Genomic DNA, 20,199 nt, shown 5'->3' with positions numbered 1-20,199 from the left:
GGCACAAAGGGGGGGGGGGACGAGACCCCACGTTTCCTGACTTGCAGGCGAATGATCTACCCAGTAGACCACACTGCCTCCTTTGTCCTGTGGATACAGTTGTACTGCTATAAAGGTGCTTATCAAGAAGGGGAATAAGCTATACAGGTATAAGGCACCTTTATACTAGTACAACTGCGTCCACACTAGGGATTGTACTGTTCTAATTGTATCAGTAACACTCGCATCCCTAATCAAAACACTTCACAGATACAGAGTCTAAGGCCAGAAGGGACCACTGTGATCATCTAGTCTGACCTCCTGGATTGCACGGGCCATAGGACTTCCCTGAATTAATTCCTCTTGGAATTAGAGTAGATCTTTCACGGGGAAAAAAAAAACCACAATCTTCATTTAAAAATTGCCAGTGAGGGAGAATCCACCAGGGCCCTTGGTAAATTGTTCCAACAGTTAATTGACTGTTAATTACCCTCACTGGTGAGGGTTAGTCTGTATCCACAAAAACAATAAAAACTTTAAAAACTAACAGATTTATTTGGGCATAAGCTTTTGTGGGTAAAAAAACCCTCACTTCTTCAGAAGTGCTACCGGACTCCTTGTTGTTTTTGAGGTCCTAAGTGTTATTCTGACCAAAAGTGACATGTGTGTTTATCTCCACATGTGTGTCCATATCCGGAACGTACTTACATATATGGTGTCAACAATAAGTACTTCTTTTTGTTTGTTTGTTTGTTTACTTGGTTATCTGCCTTCCAAAATGATTGTTAATCCAAGTGGAAAAGCCATGTTTAAAAGATTCAATTGTTAAAGGCCAGTGAGATTTTAGCAAGCTCCAATTACCTCCTCCTATTTTCTTCCAATTAGGGATACAGTGAGCTGCTATTGGGGTGCACAGCTCGCATGCTGTGGATCAGAAGCTATTGAATCCATTAGGACATGGTCCCTTCAGGTCCGGGGGCGGGGGGCACTGAGCACTAGATGACAGCAGCATTTTTGCAGCCTGGTGCTAGAGTCTGCAGGTTTTCAACCCCCCAATTTAGAGGGAAACACGCTGGGACGGACGAGCTCCAGGGGCCTCCTCCTCTCCCATTGCAATCCAGGGGCCTTTTGCCAGGGCTAGCAGGATTTCTGCGAGAAACTACAATTCCCAGAAGGCTCTGCGAGCTTGGGAACATTCCACGCGAGCCCGATTCCCCGCAAAGCTAACGGTGCAGAAGAAAGGACGCGGGGTGGGATTTCCCCCCCCTGCCTCGCGCCGCCCGTGCACGGGATCGCAGCCGCGCTGAAATCCGGCCCGGCACGGTCCGATTGCAGCGTCCAGCCTCCCTCCCCGCGCTCTGCGCTCACCCTTTGCTGCTGGTCTTTGTTTCGCTTCACCCTTCCTCCGGTAGCTCTCACTGCACCGGGCACAGACTTCCTCTAGGTCAGCAGCTGCTGCGATTGCAACACAAGTTGCAGCCAAGTCACAAACCATGTTGTCACTCTGGTTCCAGGGGAGGAAAATGCCTGCAGGGATGGACTGCTCAGGTAAGACCTTTTCAGCAAACGGCTCGTGCGTGTATTTCACATCCTAGCCCAAATGAGGACGCTCCCCCCCCCCGCCGCACCCGGGAAAGGGATCATATTCTGCCTTCAGTTCAACCCCAAATCAGTGGGGTGGCAGAGTTGTAACTGAGAGCAGAGTCTGGCCCTCTGTGATCTGGATACTAGAAAATATCAGTGGGGATTTGTTATTTTGATCTGGTCCAAATTTAGTAAGAGGCCAGCTGTCTGGCATTTGCCAAAACTAAAAGGCAGCTAAAATGTTTTCCTAGAAAGGGACCGTGGTGATCCTCTTGTCTGGCCTCCTGCATAACACAGGCCGGAGAATTTCACCTACTGATTCCTGTATCGAGTCCAATAATGGGTTGGGTGATTGTTCATATCTCTTAACAAGACATCCAGTCTTCATTTAAAGATTCCAGAGATGGAGAGATTACTGCTGCTAATCCCTTCCAATGTTAATTACCCTCACTGGTAAAAATATGCTGGTGAACTTTACTGACACATTTTCCAGCCACGGGATCTTGTTATGCCTTTGTCTGCTAGACTGAAATACCCTCAGAAGGGAATTCTGGGCAATGATCAATCAGCTCCGTTGCTGGCCCAGACAGAAATGGCTCTTTAAATACACACACCAGAATCAAGCCAGGGTTCTGCTTGGAAGAGGATATTTTTTATTTGTTTTTTCAATTAAAGCATTCCAGGTCATTTTCTCTATTATCGTCTTATGTAACACCATATTCAATTCAGTTCATACAGCAGTGCTACTAATGCAGGGGACAAATGATGTTCTGTTCAATATCTTCATCAGTGATTTAGCCACAGACATCAATGATTTAGGCATAGACAGAACACTTATAAAGTTTACGGACGATACCAAGCTGGGTGGGGTTGCAAGTACTTTGGAGGGTAGGATTAAAATTCAAAATGATCTGGACAAACTAGAGAAATGGTCTGAAGTAAACAGGATGAAATTCAATAAGGACAAATGCAAAGTACTCAGTTTAGGAAGGAACAAAATCAGTTGCACACATACAGAATGGGAAATGACTGCCTAGGAAGGAGCACTGTGGAAAAGGATCTGGGGGTCATAGCGGATCACAAGCTAAATATGAGTCAACAGTGTAACACTGTTGCAAAAAAAGCAAACATCCTTCTTGGATGTATTATCAGGAGTGTTGTAAACAAAACATGAGAAGTAATTCTTCTGCTCTACTCCGCACTGATTAGGCCTCAACTGGAGCATTGTGTCCAGTTCTGGGCACCACGTTTCAGGAAGGATGTGGAGACATTGGAGAGAGTCCAGAGAAGAGCAACAAAAATGATTAAAGGTCTAGAAAACATGACCTATGAGGGAAGATTGAAAAAAATGGGGTTTGTTTTGTCTGGAACAGAGAAGACTGAGAGGGAACATGATCACAGTTTTCAAGTATGTAAAAGGTTGTTACAAGGAGGAGGAAGAAAAATTGTTTTTCTTAACCTTTGAGGATAGGACAAGAAGCAATGGGCTTAAATTGCAGCAAGGGAGACTTAGAGGTTGGACATTCGGAAAAACTGTCAGGGTGGTTAAGCAGTGGAATAAATTGCCTAGGGTGGTTGTGGAATCTCCATCACTGGAGATTTTTAAGAGCAGGTTAGATCAACACCTGTCAGGAATGGTCTAGATAATACTTAGTCCTGCCACGAGTGCAGGGGACTGGCCTAGATGACCTCTCGAGGTCCCTTCCAGTTCTGTGGTTCTATGAATTTCATTAATTTCAGTGGGAGCTGAGCTGGTTTATCCAAAGGCAGAATTGCAGTCCATGCAACTGAATGAAAAATAGTTCTCATCTGCAGTTTTCTGTCTGCTTATCTGGCCAGTTACCCGTATGACCCTTAGTATCTGAGCACTGTACATTGGTATCCGCTCCACCCAATCAGCAGCGCAATATGCGTACCTCATCTGCACTTTCACTGCTGTATCCAGAAGTTTAGAAATCTCCCATTTCCACGCTTCCCTGCCTTTAAAGCAGTAGTTACTTTCCTACTTCCTGCTCTCTTAGCCCCCTCCACAACAGCATCCCCCCCAACATCCCGTTCCCTCAGCGACAGCATCCCCAATGTCCTATCCCTGCGGCTACAGCATCCTCCAGTAACCCATACCTTCTTCACTTCTGCCTTCAGGCCTCCTTCCCTGTTGGAATTCTAGGAAATGATTTCCTATGTATATGTGGCCCTGTGGCTCAACGATCCGAACTTGTCCAATGGACAGGGCAGAGCACCTAGATTCCACCACTGCCACGGTCACACAATCTAACCTTTCTGTGCCTCAGTTTCCCCATCTGTAATATGGAGGTAATGATACTGCCCTGCCTTTACAAAGTGTTTTGAGATCTGCCAGTGAAAAGTGCCAAGTATTAATATTGCAAATGCTGCCAACTTTGATTTTATCCTAACTTTTGAAAAAGTTAGCCTCTCTGTGCCTCCATTTTCCTAGCTGAATAATGAGGCAAGTCATAATTGTTATTGTGAAGCTTAATTAATTAACATTTGTAAATTGTCTTGAGATCCTCAGATTAAAAAAAAAGACATAATTAAAGGGATTATTCTTACTGTAACCCACTGGTGAGTGTGTGTTACACATCCCCCTTGGTGCCTGATCCACAGAGGAGAGGAATCTGTTTCAGCCGCACCTCCAGAGCCTTTGCTCTTTAATGTAAGCTGTAGTGGCTCAGGCTTTTAACCCTGGAGGTTCCTGGTTCAATCCCTGGTGTGTCAGCCAAAATGGCAGTCATCACATTAGCACAAGCAGTGTTATCAGTAGCACATGGAATAACATCTGGACTTTCTTTTTCTTTAATCCAGCATGCTAAACCTCCAGGACTGACTGAGGCATACGATGAGAACAGGAGCCCCATCGCAATGACTAGGGAAAGGGAGTTCTGAATGTTAAGAGAACAGCTCTGCTGTTGGGTTGAAAGAAAAAACTCCATGAGAAAATGCAACCCAAGAAAGAACCAGAGCCATCCAGTTAGCTGCACGACCCTTGGCACCTCAGTATCTGTGCTGCATGTTGACAACCTCTCCTCCTGGTCAGCAGAGCAACCAGGGCCCATCAGCTGCACTTCGACTATTGCATCACTGACTTTTTTATAATCGCCCCTTGCCAATCTTCCAACCATCCCTCCCCATCCCTTCACCGGCTCCCTAGCAGCTGCCTGGCCTACCAGAGAGAACCCAGACACGGAAGAATCACATTCACATGCTCTCTGGCACCACCATGAAAGACCTTGCAAAGCGCACGGCCCAGAAGACGCATATGTGCCCGGAGTGTGGGAAATCCTTCAGCAAGAAGGGAAATCTAAAGAGACACCAGAGGATCCACACAGCAGAGGAGCTCTACCCGTGTGGTGAGTGTGGGAGGCGCTTCACCACTAGGGGGCACCTTACCACCCACCAGAGCATCCACACCGGAGAGAGGCCTTTCCAGTGTGACGAGTGCGGACGGTGCTTCCGGCTGGAGATATGCCTGGCTGCCCATCAGAAGACACACACCAAAGGCGGGCCGTATATCTGTGTCCACTGTGGGAAGAGCCTGAGCACACGCATCTACTTCAGCATCCACATGAGAACCCACAAGGAAAAGCGACCATACGCCTGCACCGAGTGCGGGAAGAGCTTTGTGAAGAAGGGGACGCTGACGGCACACAAGGAGATACACAAACGGGATAAGCCTTTCAAGTGCTCCGACTGCAGCCGGTGCTTTGGTCAGAGCGCAACACTGGTGGCTCACCAGAAAATCCACCTCCGCGGGGGCCCATTCATATGCACCGAGTGCGGGAAAAGCTTGAGCACCAAGAGATATTTTAATGTCCACCAGAGGAACCACGCAAAGCAGAGGCTACAGGAAGCCACTGGACATGTAAATGGCATGCCTCTCCGGGTCATCCAGATTAAAGAGGAACCAGACGTGGCCTTCAAACAGGAGGATAGTTTTAGCCTGGGGAAGAACGTTACAATACCAGGAGCTCACTCAGAGGACGGACCCCAGGAAGGTACTGATTGTGGAACCCAATCCAGCCCAAAGATCCTTGTTAGCACTCCGTGGGGAATCCAGACTAAGGAGGAACCAGACACATACCCCGAACATGAGAGAAACATTACAGTAGCCCACCAGAACTCTTACATCAAGGAAGAACCACAGGCCAGCCCCGACTATGACAACCAATTCAATCCAAAGATGCCTCTCTTTCCTCCGTGGGGAATCCAGGCTACAAAGGAAGCTGGGGTGGACAACGAACACCAGAGGAATGTCACTATGATCGGCAATCTTGCGGCATGCCAGAAACCCCGCATCAAGGAAGAACCACAGGAGAGCACCGACCATGGAAGCAACTTCAGTCAAAAGACATCTCTTGACACCATCCAGAGGATCCAGATTAAAGAGGGAGCCGGGGTGGATGGTGAACATGGGGAAAGCTGCAGCCCAAAGAAAAAACATAGAAAACGCCAGAGAACCAGCGAAGAGGGGACTCCTGGTGCATGTACCGAGAGCCGGGCAAGCACAAAATGCAAGAAAAATCCCTTGATGAAGGACAGTCCCAAAGCGGAGAGGATATTTCCATGTCCCGAGTGTGGGAAAAGCTTCAACCAGAAGTCGAATCTTACTAGGCACCGGAAGATCCACACCAGTGAGGGGCCTTATAAGTGCAACGAGTGCGGGGAGAGTTTCCGGATGAACAGGAAGCTCATCAGGCATCAGAGGATCCACATGAGCGAGCCCTTTAAATGCACCGAGTGTGGGAAAAGTTTCACCCAGAGGTCAAACCTTGTGAGGCACCAGCGGATCCACACCAGGGAGGAGCCGTACAAATGTCCCGAATGCGAGAAGACCTTCAATCAGAAGGCCAACCTCTTCAGGCACCAGACGATCCACATCAGGATGGGACCGTGCAAATGCACCAAGTGTGGGAAATGCTTCACTCAGAAGAAAAACCTTATTAGACACCAGACGCTGCACTCCAGGGGCGGGGCTTATAAATGCACGGTGTGTGGGAAACGGTACAGGCTGAAGAAATATCTGAGGAGGCACCAGAAAATCCATATGAGGGAGGGACCCACCGGGCGTGCAAAACGGGGGGAAAAGCTGGGGGCACCGATGAGCATTAGCAACCACCCCCAGACCCACCCAGAACAAAGAGCGCTCCCGGCTGTGAAAAGTGAGGAGAGCAACCTCTAGCCACAGAGCAAAGCCCACAAAGGAAGGTGATAAGCATGGACCAAATTCTGCAGTCTTTAGTGGAGCAAAACTCCTACTGTAAACAGAAGGAGGCAGTGTGGCTGGGATTCAGGAGACCTGCGTCCAGGTCCTGGGTCTGTCACTGGTTCTGTCACTTGGGCAAGTCAGTTTCCCTCCCCGTGCCTCAGTTTCCTCATCTGTAAAATGGGGTTAAGGATACTGACCTCCTTGGTAAAGAGTAAGGTAGTATTATTATTAACCAGAGATTTGCTCCATTGAAGAATGCGGAGTTTAGCCCAATCAGCCTCAACTCTTAAACAGGCTGAATGTATTCAGGTGCAAAGCATTGATTTCGATTGTACCATTTTGCTTCTGGAAGAGAAGTGGGGAATGTATCTGCTGAGCCTGGCTCTGAGAAATGGGCATCGCCCACATAGTTCTAACACGGACATCGCTCCCATCGATATCAGAGGTCAGCTCTGGGACTGGAACTCGGGATGAAAGGCAGCAGACGTAAAGGCCAGCGTTTTCAAACCGGGGGGTGTGGGGGGTGAGATTAGGCTGCGGAATGAAAGATGGCTCAGGCTGGGCACCTAACGTGGAGATACTCAAACTCTGTGGCCACTTTTGAAAATTTGGCTGGCAGTGAGCAAATGCTGCTCTCCCAGTACATCTGCGCTGAAGTTGGACGTGTACTTTCCAGCTTGGGTAGACGTACACACTCTAGCTTTGAGAGAATAGGAGTCCCCTGCCATCTAGGAGACCAGCCAGAGACTCCATGAAACACACAGTTCTCTTAATCCCAGAATAAACACTACTGGACACTCCCTGCACTTGCTCAGTACCAACCAGGTCCTTCCAATTTCAAAGACAAGGCCTGGCTGAAAGTTAATACATGAGCAGGGACAGGTGGTCACAATGAGGTGGGGAAGAGTCACAGGAGTTAATGACACACCAGCCACATAATGCAATGAGACTAAAGGCTTGTCTACACTTGAAACGCTACAGTTCTCCCATCGGCATAAGTGATCCATATCCCCAAGAGGCGCTAGCTAGGTCAACGGAAGGTAGTGCTGTCTACACCAGGGGTTAGGGCAGCATAACTACGTCACTCAGGAGGGGGGGTTTCACACCCCTGAATGATGTAGCTGGGTCGACCTTATTTTTTGGGGTAGATCGGGGCTGAGCTAGCATGCTAAGCACAGCAGCGTAGCCACAACAACATGGATCTCAGAGAGGGTTGTGCTCTGGTGGTTAGCCCGTTCCACCGGCCACTTCCTAAAAATATTGCTCTAGCTCAATCAGAGCTAGCACGTGTACACACCTCCCCGAGCTGGAGCTGACACCTTCGCTGCAGTGTAGACGTCCCCTCGGCCATATCCATGCGAAGCTGGTGCCTGGGTGTAAGCGAGAGCGGCCGTCTCGGTCTATCATCTTGCTATATCTGTGACTAATGGAAATAGAAGATGCTCCAGAAGCATCAATAGCTTCAGCAGCCCAGGATAGGTGCTCTTTCGTACTGTCTATTTTTTTTTCCCCAGAAAGTGACTCTGAAGGTCACTACAGGATTTTGAATTTATTGGGCATTATTTAGGGATTAAAGAAAGAAGCAATCAAAATCCCTGGGACAGGCTGCACCTCTTGTGACTGGGGCTTCCATGGACTAGAAGAACAGAAGCCCTTTATCCCTTAGATAGGTCCGGTTTCATTGTGTTGTGTGGTGAGAGCTGTGAAGTGGCCTGGGGGCAAGTAACAGAGTTCACCACTCTTTCTTGCTCTCTGCTACTTCGTTATAATGGCATCTATTCCTCAGACTATGGGATCTTTAATGTGGCTGGCAGGGGGTACCACTGGGTCTTGAAGAACATTGGCAGACCAGAGATCTGGAGGGAGCCCGAGACCACCACAGCCAGACACTCTGCCCAGCCACCCCAGAGTGCTCTCAGCAACGTTGCTTATGTGACTGAAGTGAACACAGCAGCTGAGGGATGTGCACTAAGGATCACTGCGTAGCTGGAATTCTTCTAGGAGTAGAGTCAAGTCAGGTAGTGGTCAGTTATTAGGCATTAGTTCTACAGCTTGATTTTGTATATGAAAAGGAAGCTTCTCCTTCGTCTCATCACCCCAAGAGAGGTTGCACACAATGGGCTTTGATTTACCCCCATGGCATAGGTGTTGCAGCGATCATTGAGCCCAGGGGGCGGGACTCATGTCTGGGCAGGAAGGGAGGTGGCTGCGGAGGGAAGGACAATTTAATCTCTGTCTGGGGTCTCCATGGGAACCACACTGGAGGAGGTGGCCTAGGAAATAAGCTGAATCAGTCCATCTCCTGGATGGAAGTGCCCAGTCCCTTGGAACTCGATCCACTCCAGGTAGACTGTCAACCTCCAGGGGCATGGAGATTGCGTTGCACTAGAAGAACATGGTGGAACGTAGGCAATGAATCTAGGACAATATACTAGGCCTCTCACAGTGAGGAATATACCAGAGCTCCTCACTTGAGGGCCCAAGTGTGTAACCAAGAGAAGAATTGTTTATCCCGCCATTCTTTGGATGTAATCGTTTTCTTCTCCTTAGACTAGTTTTGTGGCCTAGAGATTTACCCCGGAGGAAGCAACTATGTTTGAGGATTTTGTTGTGTGTGTCGATACTTCTTTTAACAAGATACATAGAACAATAAAGCTGCCCTCAGTCCATCTACTCCGCTTTCCCAGGCATCACTGGGCATTGCACCATGGACCGAGGGCAGCAGCCGGACCTCAGCTCGTGGGGGAAGCCAGTACTTACAGATTATACAGTCTCCTCAATAAAGTAAGTATTTTAAAAAAACAAACAAAAATCAAGCCTCCATTCTGCTTTGTACCACTGGTCCCTAATTGCAGAATTGGACTGCCCCATAGTCCCAGCACATGAATATTTGAGTGAAATGGATTTCTGATGTCAATGATACTTTGCCCTGTATTGTTCTTCTTGCATACTGCAATGCTTTGTGATAGCCTGTGTTATATAAGACTTGTCCATTGCAGAGCTAAAGATCTGGGGGAATTCTATGCTATAAAAAAGAATTACACAGCTTGGAAAATGCCATCATTTGGTTGTGCTGACATTTCCACAGCCTGACTCAGCAGCCAGTGGACAGGACAAAACTTGACAGAGAACATGGTGGACTTATGGAAGTGCTGCTTCTGTGGCCTGGCTAAAGCATTGGGCTGGGACTCAGCTGACATAGGTTCTGTTCCTAGCTCTGCCATTGCTCTGCTTGGAGAACTTGGGCAAGTCACATTGCTGCTCTGTGCCTCTGTTTTCCTGTTCTGTAAAATGGGGATAAATGTATAAAGCACTTAGAGATCTAGTAGTGAAAAGTGCTATATAAGAGCAGAGCTAAGTATTAGTATTGGTACTTCCCCAGGACTTTGTGGAGGCCTCTCTGTGGATATATCATGGAGACTGAGCTTCCCCCTGGAGGGAGTAGAATCAAGGACTAGTGCTCACTGTGGCATTGCACTCATCTGGCGCCTTGGAGAGGTAGGCCAAGGGGACATCCCATCAGTAGCAGGCACTCTGCCAATGGGAGTACAGGTCCGGGGGAGTCAGGTCAGGAGCCAGCACTGTACTACCTGGCAGTTCCATTCCCTGGGCATCTCCAGGATCTGCAGGAATGAGCGATCCCACTCTCTATCCACTCTGTCCCCTCTCCAAGGATTGCTTCCTGAGTCCTGCAGCCGGTCAGCCTCAGAGCCCCTCTCACAGCAGGGACACACATGGCAGCTGCTGCTGGCACAATGGGGCAAGCGCCCAGTATTCTGACCTCCTGCCCTTGAGCTTTACGGGCTGCAGGCCCTCAGTGAGGCCTGGCTGGTTTGTCAGGGGAAAAGTCACAACCCTGCAGGGAACACAAATGCAACAAGTCACACCGCTTCTTAATAAAATTGCCTTCCTTCCGCCACAAAACCACTTTACTAAAATCCCGCCCACGCTCCCCTCCCCTCCAGCACTGAAGGCAGACAAAGGCAAATGCACAGCGCAGCGAGTGAGAAGAGGCTGTGGGTCTGACTCTGCTCTCCAGGGTCAAAGGTGGGGCTGACGCGGCTGGAGTCCGGGGCGTTACTGCAAAGTAAAACAAGGGGTAAGGAGGAGGAGAAGAATCAAGCCAGCTGACTTCTAAAAAGAAACCTCTGAGTAGGGTGACCAGATGTCCCGATTTTATAGGGACAGTCCTGATTTTTGGGTCTTTTTCGTATATAGGCTCCCCCACCCCCGTCCCGATTTTTCACATTTGCTGCCTGGTCACCCTACTCTGGGAGTCCCATGTTTGGCCATGTTACCTCATGGCTGCGCTGCCTTATCGTCAGCCGTGCGGCACATTCATAGCTCCCCTCGGTTTCAGTTGGCTGCTCGGCCCTTGAATCGGACCCGTTGGTACCAATGGGCCTAAGGGATAGGATACAAGCATCTGGGAAGGAAGCAGACCATGGCAGCAGCATTTGGGGGGGGCTGGATGGAGGAGAGAGGTCTGGTACCTTTCATCTCCGGTTAGGGTGACCAGACAGCAAGTGTGAAAAATCGGGACGGGGGTGGGGGGTAATAGGTGCCTACATAAGACAAAGCCCCAAATATCAGGACTGTCCCTATAAAATCGGGACATCTGGTCACCAGGGCCTGCTCTAGGTATATTGCCGCCCCAAGCAAAGAAAAAAAAAACTTCCGGGAGAGCAAGTGCCAAAGCAAAAAAAAAAAAAAAGTGTCTGGAATGCCGCCCCTGAAATTGTGCCGCCCCAAGCACGTGCTTGGTTTGCTGGTGCCTAGAGCTGGCCGTGCTGGTCATCCTATCTCGGGGGGAACCCTACGTGTTTCACATGCTCTGAACACCAAGCAGCACTATCATACGCTCACCTCACTGCCGGAAGTTCTGGCAACTGGCTGGCCCACAGGATGTGACATAAGGAAGGAGGGAAAATTTAGGCCAAGGACACCAAGGCAAACATCTGCTCTTACAAAAAGTCCCCTGGGATGCTTACGCCCACATGGAGCACTGGTGGTTCCATAAGGTCTGATCCGAAAGAGCCAAGCCCAGCAGACTGCATGGAACTCAACTCCTGAAGGATGGAATTGATCCTACCACGACCAGTGGCTCAGGAGTCGCTCCAGTGAAGTCAGTGGGTCTGGACCAGTGCTTAATTTGTGCTAGGGCTGAGCCCCGGCCCCCTCGGCTTGGCGGTTCAGAGCCCTGGCCCCCTCTGGGCTTGGCGGGTCAGTTATGAAAGTAAAAAATTTGCTTGAGCCCCAGCACCTGATTGCTTGAGTCCTGGCACCTCTTCCATTACGAATTAAACGCTGGTCTGCAGCACCAGCACAAAAGCTGGGTGAGCCGAGAATCAGGCACTACAGTTGCAACATCAGCTGCTTCGGCTACTAAAATGTCTCCTCCAGTTTACTGCAGGTGAAGGGAATGTGCCACCGGTTTACTAGTCCGCATAGGGTCATGTTAGTCCCATTGAACATTTTACTGAACAGGATCACAAGAAAAAAATCCTCCTTTCCCCAATTGTAGGAGCCACTCAATGAACAAAGGACAAGGCTAAGGGCACACTGATCTCCCCTCATGCAGCAGGCTAGATGGCATTCATTGCTTTGTTTCTGAACAGCAGGAATCGCAGGCCATGCGATCCTTTGGAGGAAGGACTACATCTCCCAGCAGGACATTGCACAAAGCAGTTTCTTACTTCCCATCCCCTCCTCCCTCTTCCCAGCCAGCTTTTGTCTCTCCGATTTCTATTTTGCTCCCTCCCCCTCTAGCTTCCACTACAGCACTGAAGCAGCCTTTCCCTGAGTCTGCAGAGCAGGCCATAGGAGACGACGGGACGGAAGAAGACTAGTAAGACCCAGAGATCTGGATTTCATTATCTGTCAAGTGACAGCTGAGTAGCCACACTTTCCTCTGGTTAATGCTAAAGAGAAGAGAAATGCGCTTGCAGTGGTGTTTGCTCGGGTAAGACAATTTCCATTCAGCTTCCTGTGTGTTTGCTGCCTCCGGCTAAGAGACACTGGCGGGTGAACACGGAAAGCATCTTCTGTCAGGAAAATAACTGCTGTGTTTTAAGTTAAGGAATGATCTCGTTCCTCGTCTACTGGGATTTTCTTTCACGTTGACATCTCCATAAGAAAGTTACCAGTGCAGGTGGTTAGGCTAGGAAGAGCATCTCTAGAAATTCCTTAATGACCTGTGCTCAGCTTGGGGAGAATTTGGCAACTAAAAATTGTGCTGACCTGACCTGACACGACACGGCATGTTCATTTTGCTGCTTTGCAAACAGCGGAGGACACAACACCGAAGACTGTTTATTCCAAATGAACCCTTACAGAGCTGACTTGTGCTACCACAAACTGCTTCTATGCCTTAAAACTACAGCTGCGTTGCACAGCTAGATACTCCCGTCAGTGTGTCATTGAACACGTATGCACAGTCCAGGCACTTAATCCCGGTTGTGGCAAACGGTTCAATAGTTTCTGTTACCTGGGTGGATATTATGCAGTTGAGTCTTTCTGATTTCAGCATGCTCCTGCATGTCGGGTTCCCAGAAGAACATGGGATGTGTGTAAGTGTAGATCCAAGCACATCTAACTCTAGAGCTGTACTTTGGATGTGCTGTGCCACTAGTTTCCAGCTCATCTTTATGTCTCCTCTATTGGTTCATAAATTACAAAGCCATGCTGATCCCCTAGTCTGCCTTCCTGCATAACACGCGTGTGACAGCGGAGTGCTCTTCTACTGTTCTGGCACCTCCTAATGGCCCATCTGGGGATTAGCTACCACAGGGTCTGATGCCCTGTCCTGGGGATCCTCAGCCCATCATCCCACTCACTCACTCCAGGCCCCTCTCATGCTCACGGAGCTGCAGCATTTTCCTCTTCCTGGCTTATCCCTTCTGCCAAGTCAACCTGAAGTTCCCCCACTTCTGGGGTGTTATCAAAGTCTCCTTCCAAACTGTCCCCAGCAGTCCCCAAACAGGCTGCCCCTCGTGTGCCATTCCCACAGTGGCTGGTAGGGAACCCAGGCCTGCCCTCTGCACTGGGTTCCAAACCAGGGACCCTCGACCCAGCAGCTCAGGGCTTTATTCCCTCAGCCCTCACTGCTCCTTCCCTGGGCTGCTTCCTACACTGCCTATTCTAGGCTCCTACTCTCCCTCCTCGTAACAGGAAGTACAACTACAGGCCTTCTCTCTGTTGCCAACTCCCTGGCTTTCTAGACAGAGCCCTGCGTGGATATAAAAACGTGGATCCGCATCCGGCCTGCGAGCCGCAAAAATTGTCTGCGGACATCTGCAGATTTGCAGGGCTCTACTTACCGTGGCCGGGCTCAGGCACCCCCCTACCAGAACCCGGTCAGGGAGAGCTGCGTGGGTAGCGGTGGGGAGTCCGCACAGAGTCATGGACCCTCCACTTGCCCTCGGCCAGGCGGGGAGTCTGGGGGGACAGGGACATGGCCGGGGGCTGCCCTCAGTCCTCCTCTGCACCGCAGGCAGATGGAGGGTCCGCTGCGGCTCCCCACGCCTCCCCGGCTGGGCTCCGCGCTGGCCTAGCCAGGGTGGGGATGTGTGACCCGTGGAGCTTCCCGGGGGGCTGCTTGGGCCCCCCACGCAGGACAGGTGGAGGGGCTCGGGCTCCGCACAGCTGCCAGCGGGGCTCTCCAGCACCGGCCAGTGGTGTGGGGGGCAGGTGTCAGCTCGGAGCCACAGCCCAGCCACGGTAAGGGCTGGGTGGGCAACTCTGGGGAGCCACAGCCGACCCTCCACCTGCCCTGGGTGGGGGTTCTGAGCACCCCCCGGCCCATGTCCCTGCCCCCCAGACCTCCCACCCAGGCTCTTACCCACAAAGATGGTCCCCAGATATAAAACAGATCCCCTTGGATTTGCAGGGCTCTGTTTTTAGATACCCTGCCTGATTCTGCCCAGGTGAGCTTCATCCCCAATTAAGCCTCATTGTGTCTTAGCTCCCCGCGGGTGTAGCCTCTGGCTAATTGGCCTCTTGCCTATAGTAACCCCCCCTTCTCCCAGGGCCAGTGTGGGGCACGTGCCCCATCAGAACACGCCATAGAATTTCACCCCATGGTCCCTTCATCTAGCCCAACTCTCTGTGATTGAACTAGCGTGTATCTTTTAGAAAGACCTCCCTCCATCCAATCTTGATTGATAGACTCCAAGTGAGGGTGACATTACTGCAGCCCTTGGGCCAATGGTTAATTACCTGCCCTGAGAAAAATATTAATTTTATTTCCAGTTGGTTAAAGCACTGGAGTAAAACGTATTACAAATTGCTGACGGAATGGAATCCACGTGCAATCAGACTTTAGAATTTTGGAGGCTATAAAAAAGGAAGGAGATTGGAGAGGTGATCCTACCCGTAGCACCCAGGAGCCCCAGTCACAGATCAGGATCCCACTGTGCTAAGCGTTGAACAAACACAGACCCAAAAGACAGTCCCTGCCCCACAGAGCTCGCAAGCTACGTGCAACAACACTTTGCACTTTCTAACCCCCTTTCTGGGAGGGCCTTTAACAGTAATGCATTAAGCTCTCCAATGGCCGGGAATTATTATGCCCGTTTCCCATATGGATAATAAACTGAGCCACAGAGAGAGGGGACGAAACACATCCATACTCAGACAACTAGTCAGCATGGTAGAATTGGAACTGCAGTCTTGGTTCATCTCCCTTAGTTCCTTCCTCTAGCCATCAGCCAAACAAACATGCTCTGCCTTGAGCAGTATTTATACACAGCATCTGAAGACATGATGGCTGCATAATTCAGCCCCCAGGGATTTATCTGCACCCAGCTTTTGTCCTTTCGTTAACTTTACTTTTTTGATATTTATTTGTTGGCGAAGGTATTTAGATGCCTGCATTTTTCTAAGAGGACAATGCCTGATTTCCTTGGAAAATCCCAGACTAAATATAAAACCCCAGCTCTCCAGGGGAGGAATAAATTAATGGCATGACCCACCACCACTGCTTCCAGAGTGTAATGTTCCCCACGCTGATGTTCACACACCATCAATATGAACACTCCAATGTCATTCTAGTTGGTGCAATGGCACCAGCACTACCGTTGCCCGAATGGCGTATTACGGACCTGGCCAGACATTACATTTAGAAAGGGTCTCACTCTCCCCCACGCAGACTTGCATTTGTAAATACCTCAAAAGTATTTTTCCCCTCTTACATTTGTAATGTGTTTTGCGTGTGGTGGGAAAGTAGCTGCTCGATAGCCCTGACGGGAGATGGGAGAGAAAGGTGGATTCCTATCCACTGAGAACTTGATTCAGATCACCCAGGCCCTGACCAGGTCTCAGAATAGACATTAGGTGGTGACTGTTTAATCCTTGTCAACCCAGACTGACACAGAACCACTGGGGCCAACTGCCACAGGTTCCACTATTCTTTATAAGCGACTCCTGTCCCAGACCTGACAAACTCACTACACCCAATACTCCATTTTCATGGTATTTACCCATAAAGGATAGCATGTGAGGCCTCTACAGAAAGTTTGTAACTTATCGATGCTCATAATTATCACGAGATATGTGGCGGGGTAATATTTAAGGAACAACGTAACTACATTGAAAATGATGCCCCTATGGTCTTGGGGTGAAAGTGAGTCACCAGGGAATTGTAGGCGTTGGTGATGGCCCATGCAAGCCAGAGGGAGTTGTCACCTTTCCCTGGCTAGCCAGTTATGTCAGGTATTGCTCCATTGTCCACCACTGCACCAACCCAAAAGAGCCAGCAAATAAACATCAAAGACAAACTATAAACATGGAAACCACTTGGCAGTGAAATGGAAGGACAGGGCACTGAGGGGGATCTCTGGTGAATAAAGACAAGAGGCAGATTCAGTATATCGGAGGGTGGAGGAAGACCCTCTGGACCCATTCACTGAGAAGGTACCTTGATGTGTGGTGGTGCGTCATGCAAGACTGGTCCCTAGCTCCTTGAGGGCAGCTAACGCTGCAAGAGGCTTTGTGATGGGAATCTACTTTATTAGACAGAAAAGGTGACGAGTCATAAACGCAGGCCCTAATTCACGTTTGATGGTTTTGTTTCATATGTAACCATTTGTTTCCATTACTTGTTTCTGTTTGAATCTCTGTTCTTTCTTCAGTAAATTCCCTTATGTTTTACTATCACTCAAGTGCTCTGTGTGATGCACGCATGGTAATCTAGGGTAAAACTGGTTAAGTGGGGTACACTCTGGGAATGGAGGATCTGGGATTTCTGTGGGTATCCAGTGGCTGGACACCATGGGGGGACACTTTGAAGGGATTCAGGGACGGGGTCCATCTCCAGGGGTGCAAAGCAGTGCTGGAGATGAGTACTTGAGTGGCTCACAGGCCGGTTGTTTTAGGGAGCTAATGCCCAGCTGACATAGGCAAGACTCCCTCACACTGCAGGCCTGTGGCAACCAGGTGACTCACAAAACCTCAGCGGCCCGAAAAGCATCAGAACCTCCCCTACTAAAATCTGATGGGCTAGGATTTAGGGTGGGATTTTCAACAGCCTTCAGCGCTGGTCTCACTCTGCTCCCAGGGGAGTCAGCGGGAGTTCTCCCATCACCTGCAATGGGCACAGAGTAAGGCCAATGCTCAGTGCTTTTGAAAATCCCTGTGTAGCCATCATGCCAGGCACCAGCCTTTGAACTAACACAGGATTTCCTTTTCTGTGCAGCATGTGACTGTGGCACAAACAAAGAGGAACAAAACAGGAACCGCCCAAGGAAGGACCAGGCCATAAATTAAAGAGAGCAAAGACAATGCTTCCAAGGGTTTTAACAAACCAACTGCAACTTCCCCTTGGCTCAGGGAAAACCGTGAAGGAAGGAAACACACCAGACTGGGGAAGGAGTGATAGGAGTGATGCCAAACTCAGCAGCAAGGATTGAAATAAACCTGGGCCTGATGTGAGAAGAGTCGTTACCATGGAGAGCTCTCTAGCACCCACCTCGCAGAGACTGTACAAATGTCCCGAGTGCAGGAAAAGGTTCAGGAAGACTCCCCTGGAAAGCCACGCGGGAGAGAGGCTGTTCATGTGTAGTGACTGCAGGAAAGGATTCATCCCTCACTGTACAGCCAAGGACCCAGATGGGCAAGAGACCTTACACCTCCTTGCAGTGAGGAAGGTGCTTCAGCCAGAAGATCACTTTGGTCACCCACCACAAGATCCACTCCCAGGCAGGGCCCTACATCTGCACTGACTGCGGAAAGAGCGTCATCACCGACAGGAGCGTGGCCACACACAGGAGGAGGTACACGGGCAAGCAGCTGTTAGTCCGCGCCCAGTGTGGGAAGAGCTTCACCTGGAAGGAGAATTTCACGATGCACCAGAGGAGCCACACAGGCCAGAGGCCCTATGGCGGCAGGGAGCACTTTGTGCACAAAAAGACCCTTAAGACACACCCGCTGGTCCAGCTGCAGGAGACTCCTCCATAGATGCAGCAGCCAGTGTGGGAAGTGGTTTGTTAAGGTCTCCCTGGCCATGACCCAGAGGATACACCAGAACGAACAGCCCTACATGTGCCCCAGATAAAGCGAAAGCTTCCTGCATAAAAAAAACCCTCAAGGTGCACCCGGGACTGCCATGGGAGACAGGCCACACCAACACCCCAGCCAGCTCTTACGCCACTGCCGAGAATCCACATAAAAGAGCTGGATGCACATGATGGACAGGAAGTAAGCCTCGGTGTGGTGAGGGGTACAGCCCCAGAGGGCTCAGCTCGGTGAGGGTGAGTCCCACAGCACTGAGAACAACTTCAGTCCCATTACAGCAGGAATCCACCCAGCAGGGGGCTCCTACGTATGCACAGAGCACAGGGAACGGCTCCAGACTGCTGAAAACCTCGCAGCCCACCGGACAGCTCCCCCAGCCAGGAGGCCACGTGAGAGCAGGGACTGTGGAGTCACTCGGGTCAGCCAATAAGTGGTGCACTGGGGAAAAAAATCACTGGCCGAGAACGGGGAAGGGCTGGCTCTCAGAGGAAGTCGTTAGACCTGGAAGAAAGCCCAGGTGGGGAAGAGGGTGTACACGTGCACCAGCGTGGGGAGAAGTTCACCTCACCAGACATGCACTGACCCACAGGCAGGACAGGCCCCACGAAGGCAGCGCCTGCAGCGAAGGCTTCGTTGAGAGGTCGCGGCTCGTGATACACCAGCAGAGCCACACGGCCGAGACACCCGATTGGTGCAACGTGTGAGAGAAGAGCTCCAACCAGAAAATGAACATCATCACCCCAGCGCAGCCGTGCCAGGAGAGGTCCTTTGCCTGTCTTCAGTGTGGGAGGAGCTCACAGAGGGGCTGCATGGGCAAACTGCCACCCCCGGCTGCCAAGTAAAGGAAGAGCTTCAGGAGATGACCAGAGGCTTCATACTAGGGCAGAGGCTGTTCATACACACAGACCCCTTGGGGGAGTCTAAAGACACCCAGCAGCCCAACAGAGGGGCGAGGCCTCACATAGGTCTGGCGTGTGGGAGAAGCGTCACTCAGAAATCGAGCTTCAACAGGCACCAAGAGTGCAGTATCAAGTGGTGATGACAAAGATCATTGCCGTTGCTTCTGATGTCCTGCAGAGCCCGGCTGCTCTGGTGAGATCCCTCCCAGGGGGTTAGGATGCGTTGTAGCAGAGATCTCTGCAACGGACATCCCACCTTTGGGCTCTCATCAAAGCAGCAAGTTACTCAGTGTGAAATTGCACTGTGCCGTGATTTCCATTGCATATGAACCAGATAACCCAGACCCAGCACAGAACTAGGGACCTCCACAGAGCATTGGTATTTTGTATCTGTGAGGTTTTCCTGAACTCCTATAATAAAATGTAACATATTTCTCTCAGTATCTGCTGCTTAAATATGGTGTAAATACAATATAAAATTAATATGGCACACATTCAATGGATTAAAGACTGGCTAACTGATAGGTCAGGTCTCAAAATGAAATTGTAAATGGGGAATCAGTAAACGGGCTAGCGACCTATGGGCCTGTGGGATACTACCACAGCTGGGTTCTCTGTGCCTTTGTTACCTTCAGGAAGGAAAATTTGACTAAAATCCCCACCACAGTGCTGTGCTGAGGTGCTCCAAAACTGTAATGTCAATAAGCATGTCTCGTTTAAAACTTTCGGGGAACAAGGCAGCAATGGAGTTCAAAAACTTCACTTCTGCTTTCTGCTGTGACTATAAATATGATTCTTCTGCCTGCTTTATCTATAGCTGCTGCTGTTGTGGCCTTAAAGGGGGTGCCACTCCAAACCCAAGGCCTGACCATGATGTGAAAGCTATATCAAGGAGGAGAAAGAATAGGACTTGCGAGGAGTGGGTGGGTGAGATTCTGTGGCCTGCACTGTGCAGGAGGTCAGACTAGATGATCATAATGGTCCCTTCTGACCTTAAAGTCT

General features: G+C 50.0%; 1 protein-coding gene and 1 long non-coding RNA gene across 3 annotated transcripts in view; one reads left to right on the top strand and one right to left on the bottom strand.

Annotated features, from left to right (window-relative positions):
• LOC123364222 overlaps window positions 1-1,515 on the bottom strand; it is an 82,778-nt gene extending 81,263 nt beyond the window's left edge. The window contains exon 1 of the long non-coding RNA XR_006577040.1: window positions 1,348-1,515. This is a non-coding gene — a long non-coding RNA (uncharacterized LOC123364222). The remainder of the gene's footprint in view (window positions 1-1,347) is intronic.
• LOC123364221 (zinc finger protein 260-like) lies at window positions 1,192-9,821 on the top strand. Of its 2 annotated transcripts, none has more exons than XM_045006145.1 (2): window positions 1,192-1,527; window positions 4,387-9,821. In XM_045006145.1, exon 2 carries the CDS (start codon window positions 4,784-4,786, stop codon window positions 6,758-6,760), a length of 1,977 nt encoding a protein of 658 aa, XP_044862080.1. In that variant the 5' UTR covers window positions 1,192-1,527; window positions 4,387-4,783; the 3' UTR covers window positions 6,761-9,821. The 2 variants fall into 2 exon arrangements, with proteins under 2 accessions (XP_044862080.1, XP_044862081.1); XM_045006146.1 differs by lacking the exon at window positions 1,192-1,527 and adding an exon at window positions 3,735-3,876.
• The last annotated feature ends 10,378 nt before the right edge of the window (window positions 9,822-20,199 follow it).

The sequence above is a fragment of the Mauremys mutica genome, chromosome 2 (assembly GCF_020497125.1).
Source record: "Mauremys mutica isolate MM-2020 ecotype Southern chromosome 2, ASM2049712v1, whole genome shotgun sequence".
Lineage (NCBI taxonomy): Eukaryota > Metazoa > Chordata > Testudines > Geoemydidae > Mauremys > Mauremys mutica.
Note: the sequence above shows the minus strand (reverse complement) of the source record. Positions and strands in the feature narration are given on the sequence as shown.

What these genes read in the sequence shown, in the direction of transcription:
- LOC123364221 (XM_045006145.1), top strand. Translation starts at nt 4,784, where the DNA reads ATGCTCTCTGGCACCACCATGAAAGACCTTGCAAAGCGCACGGCCCAG.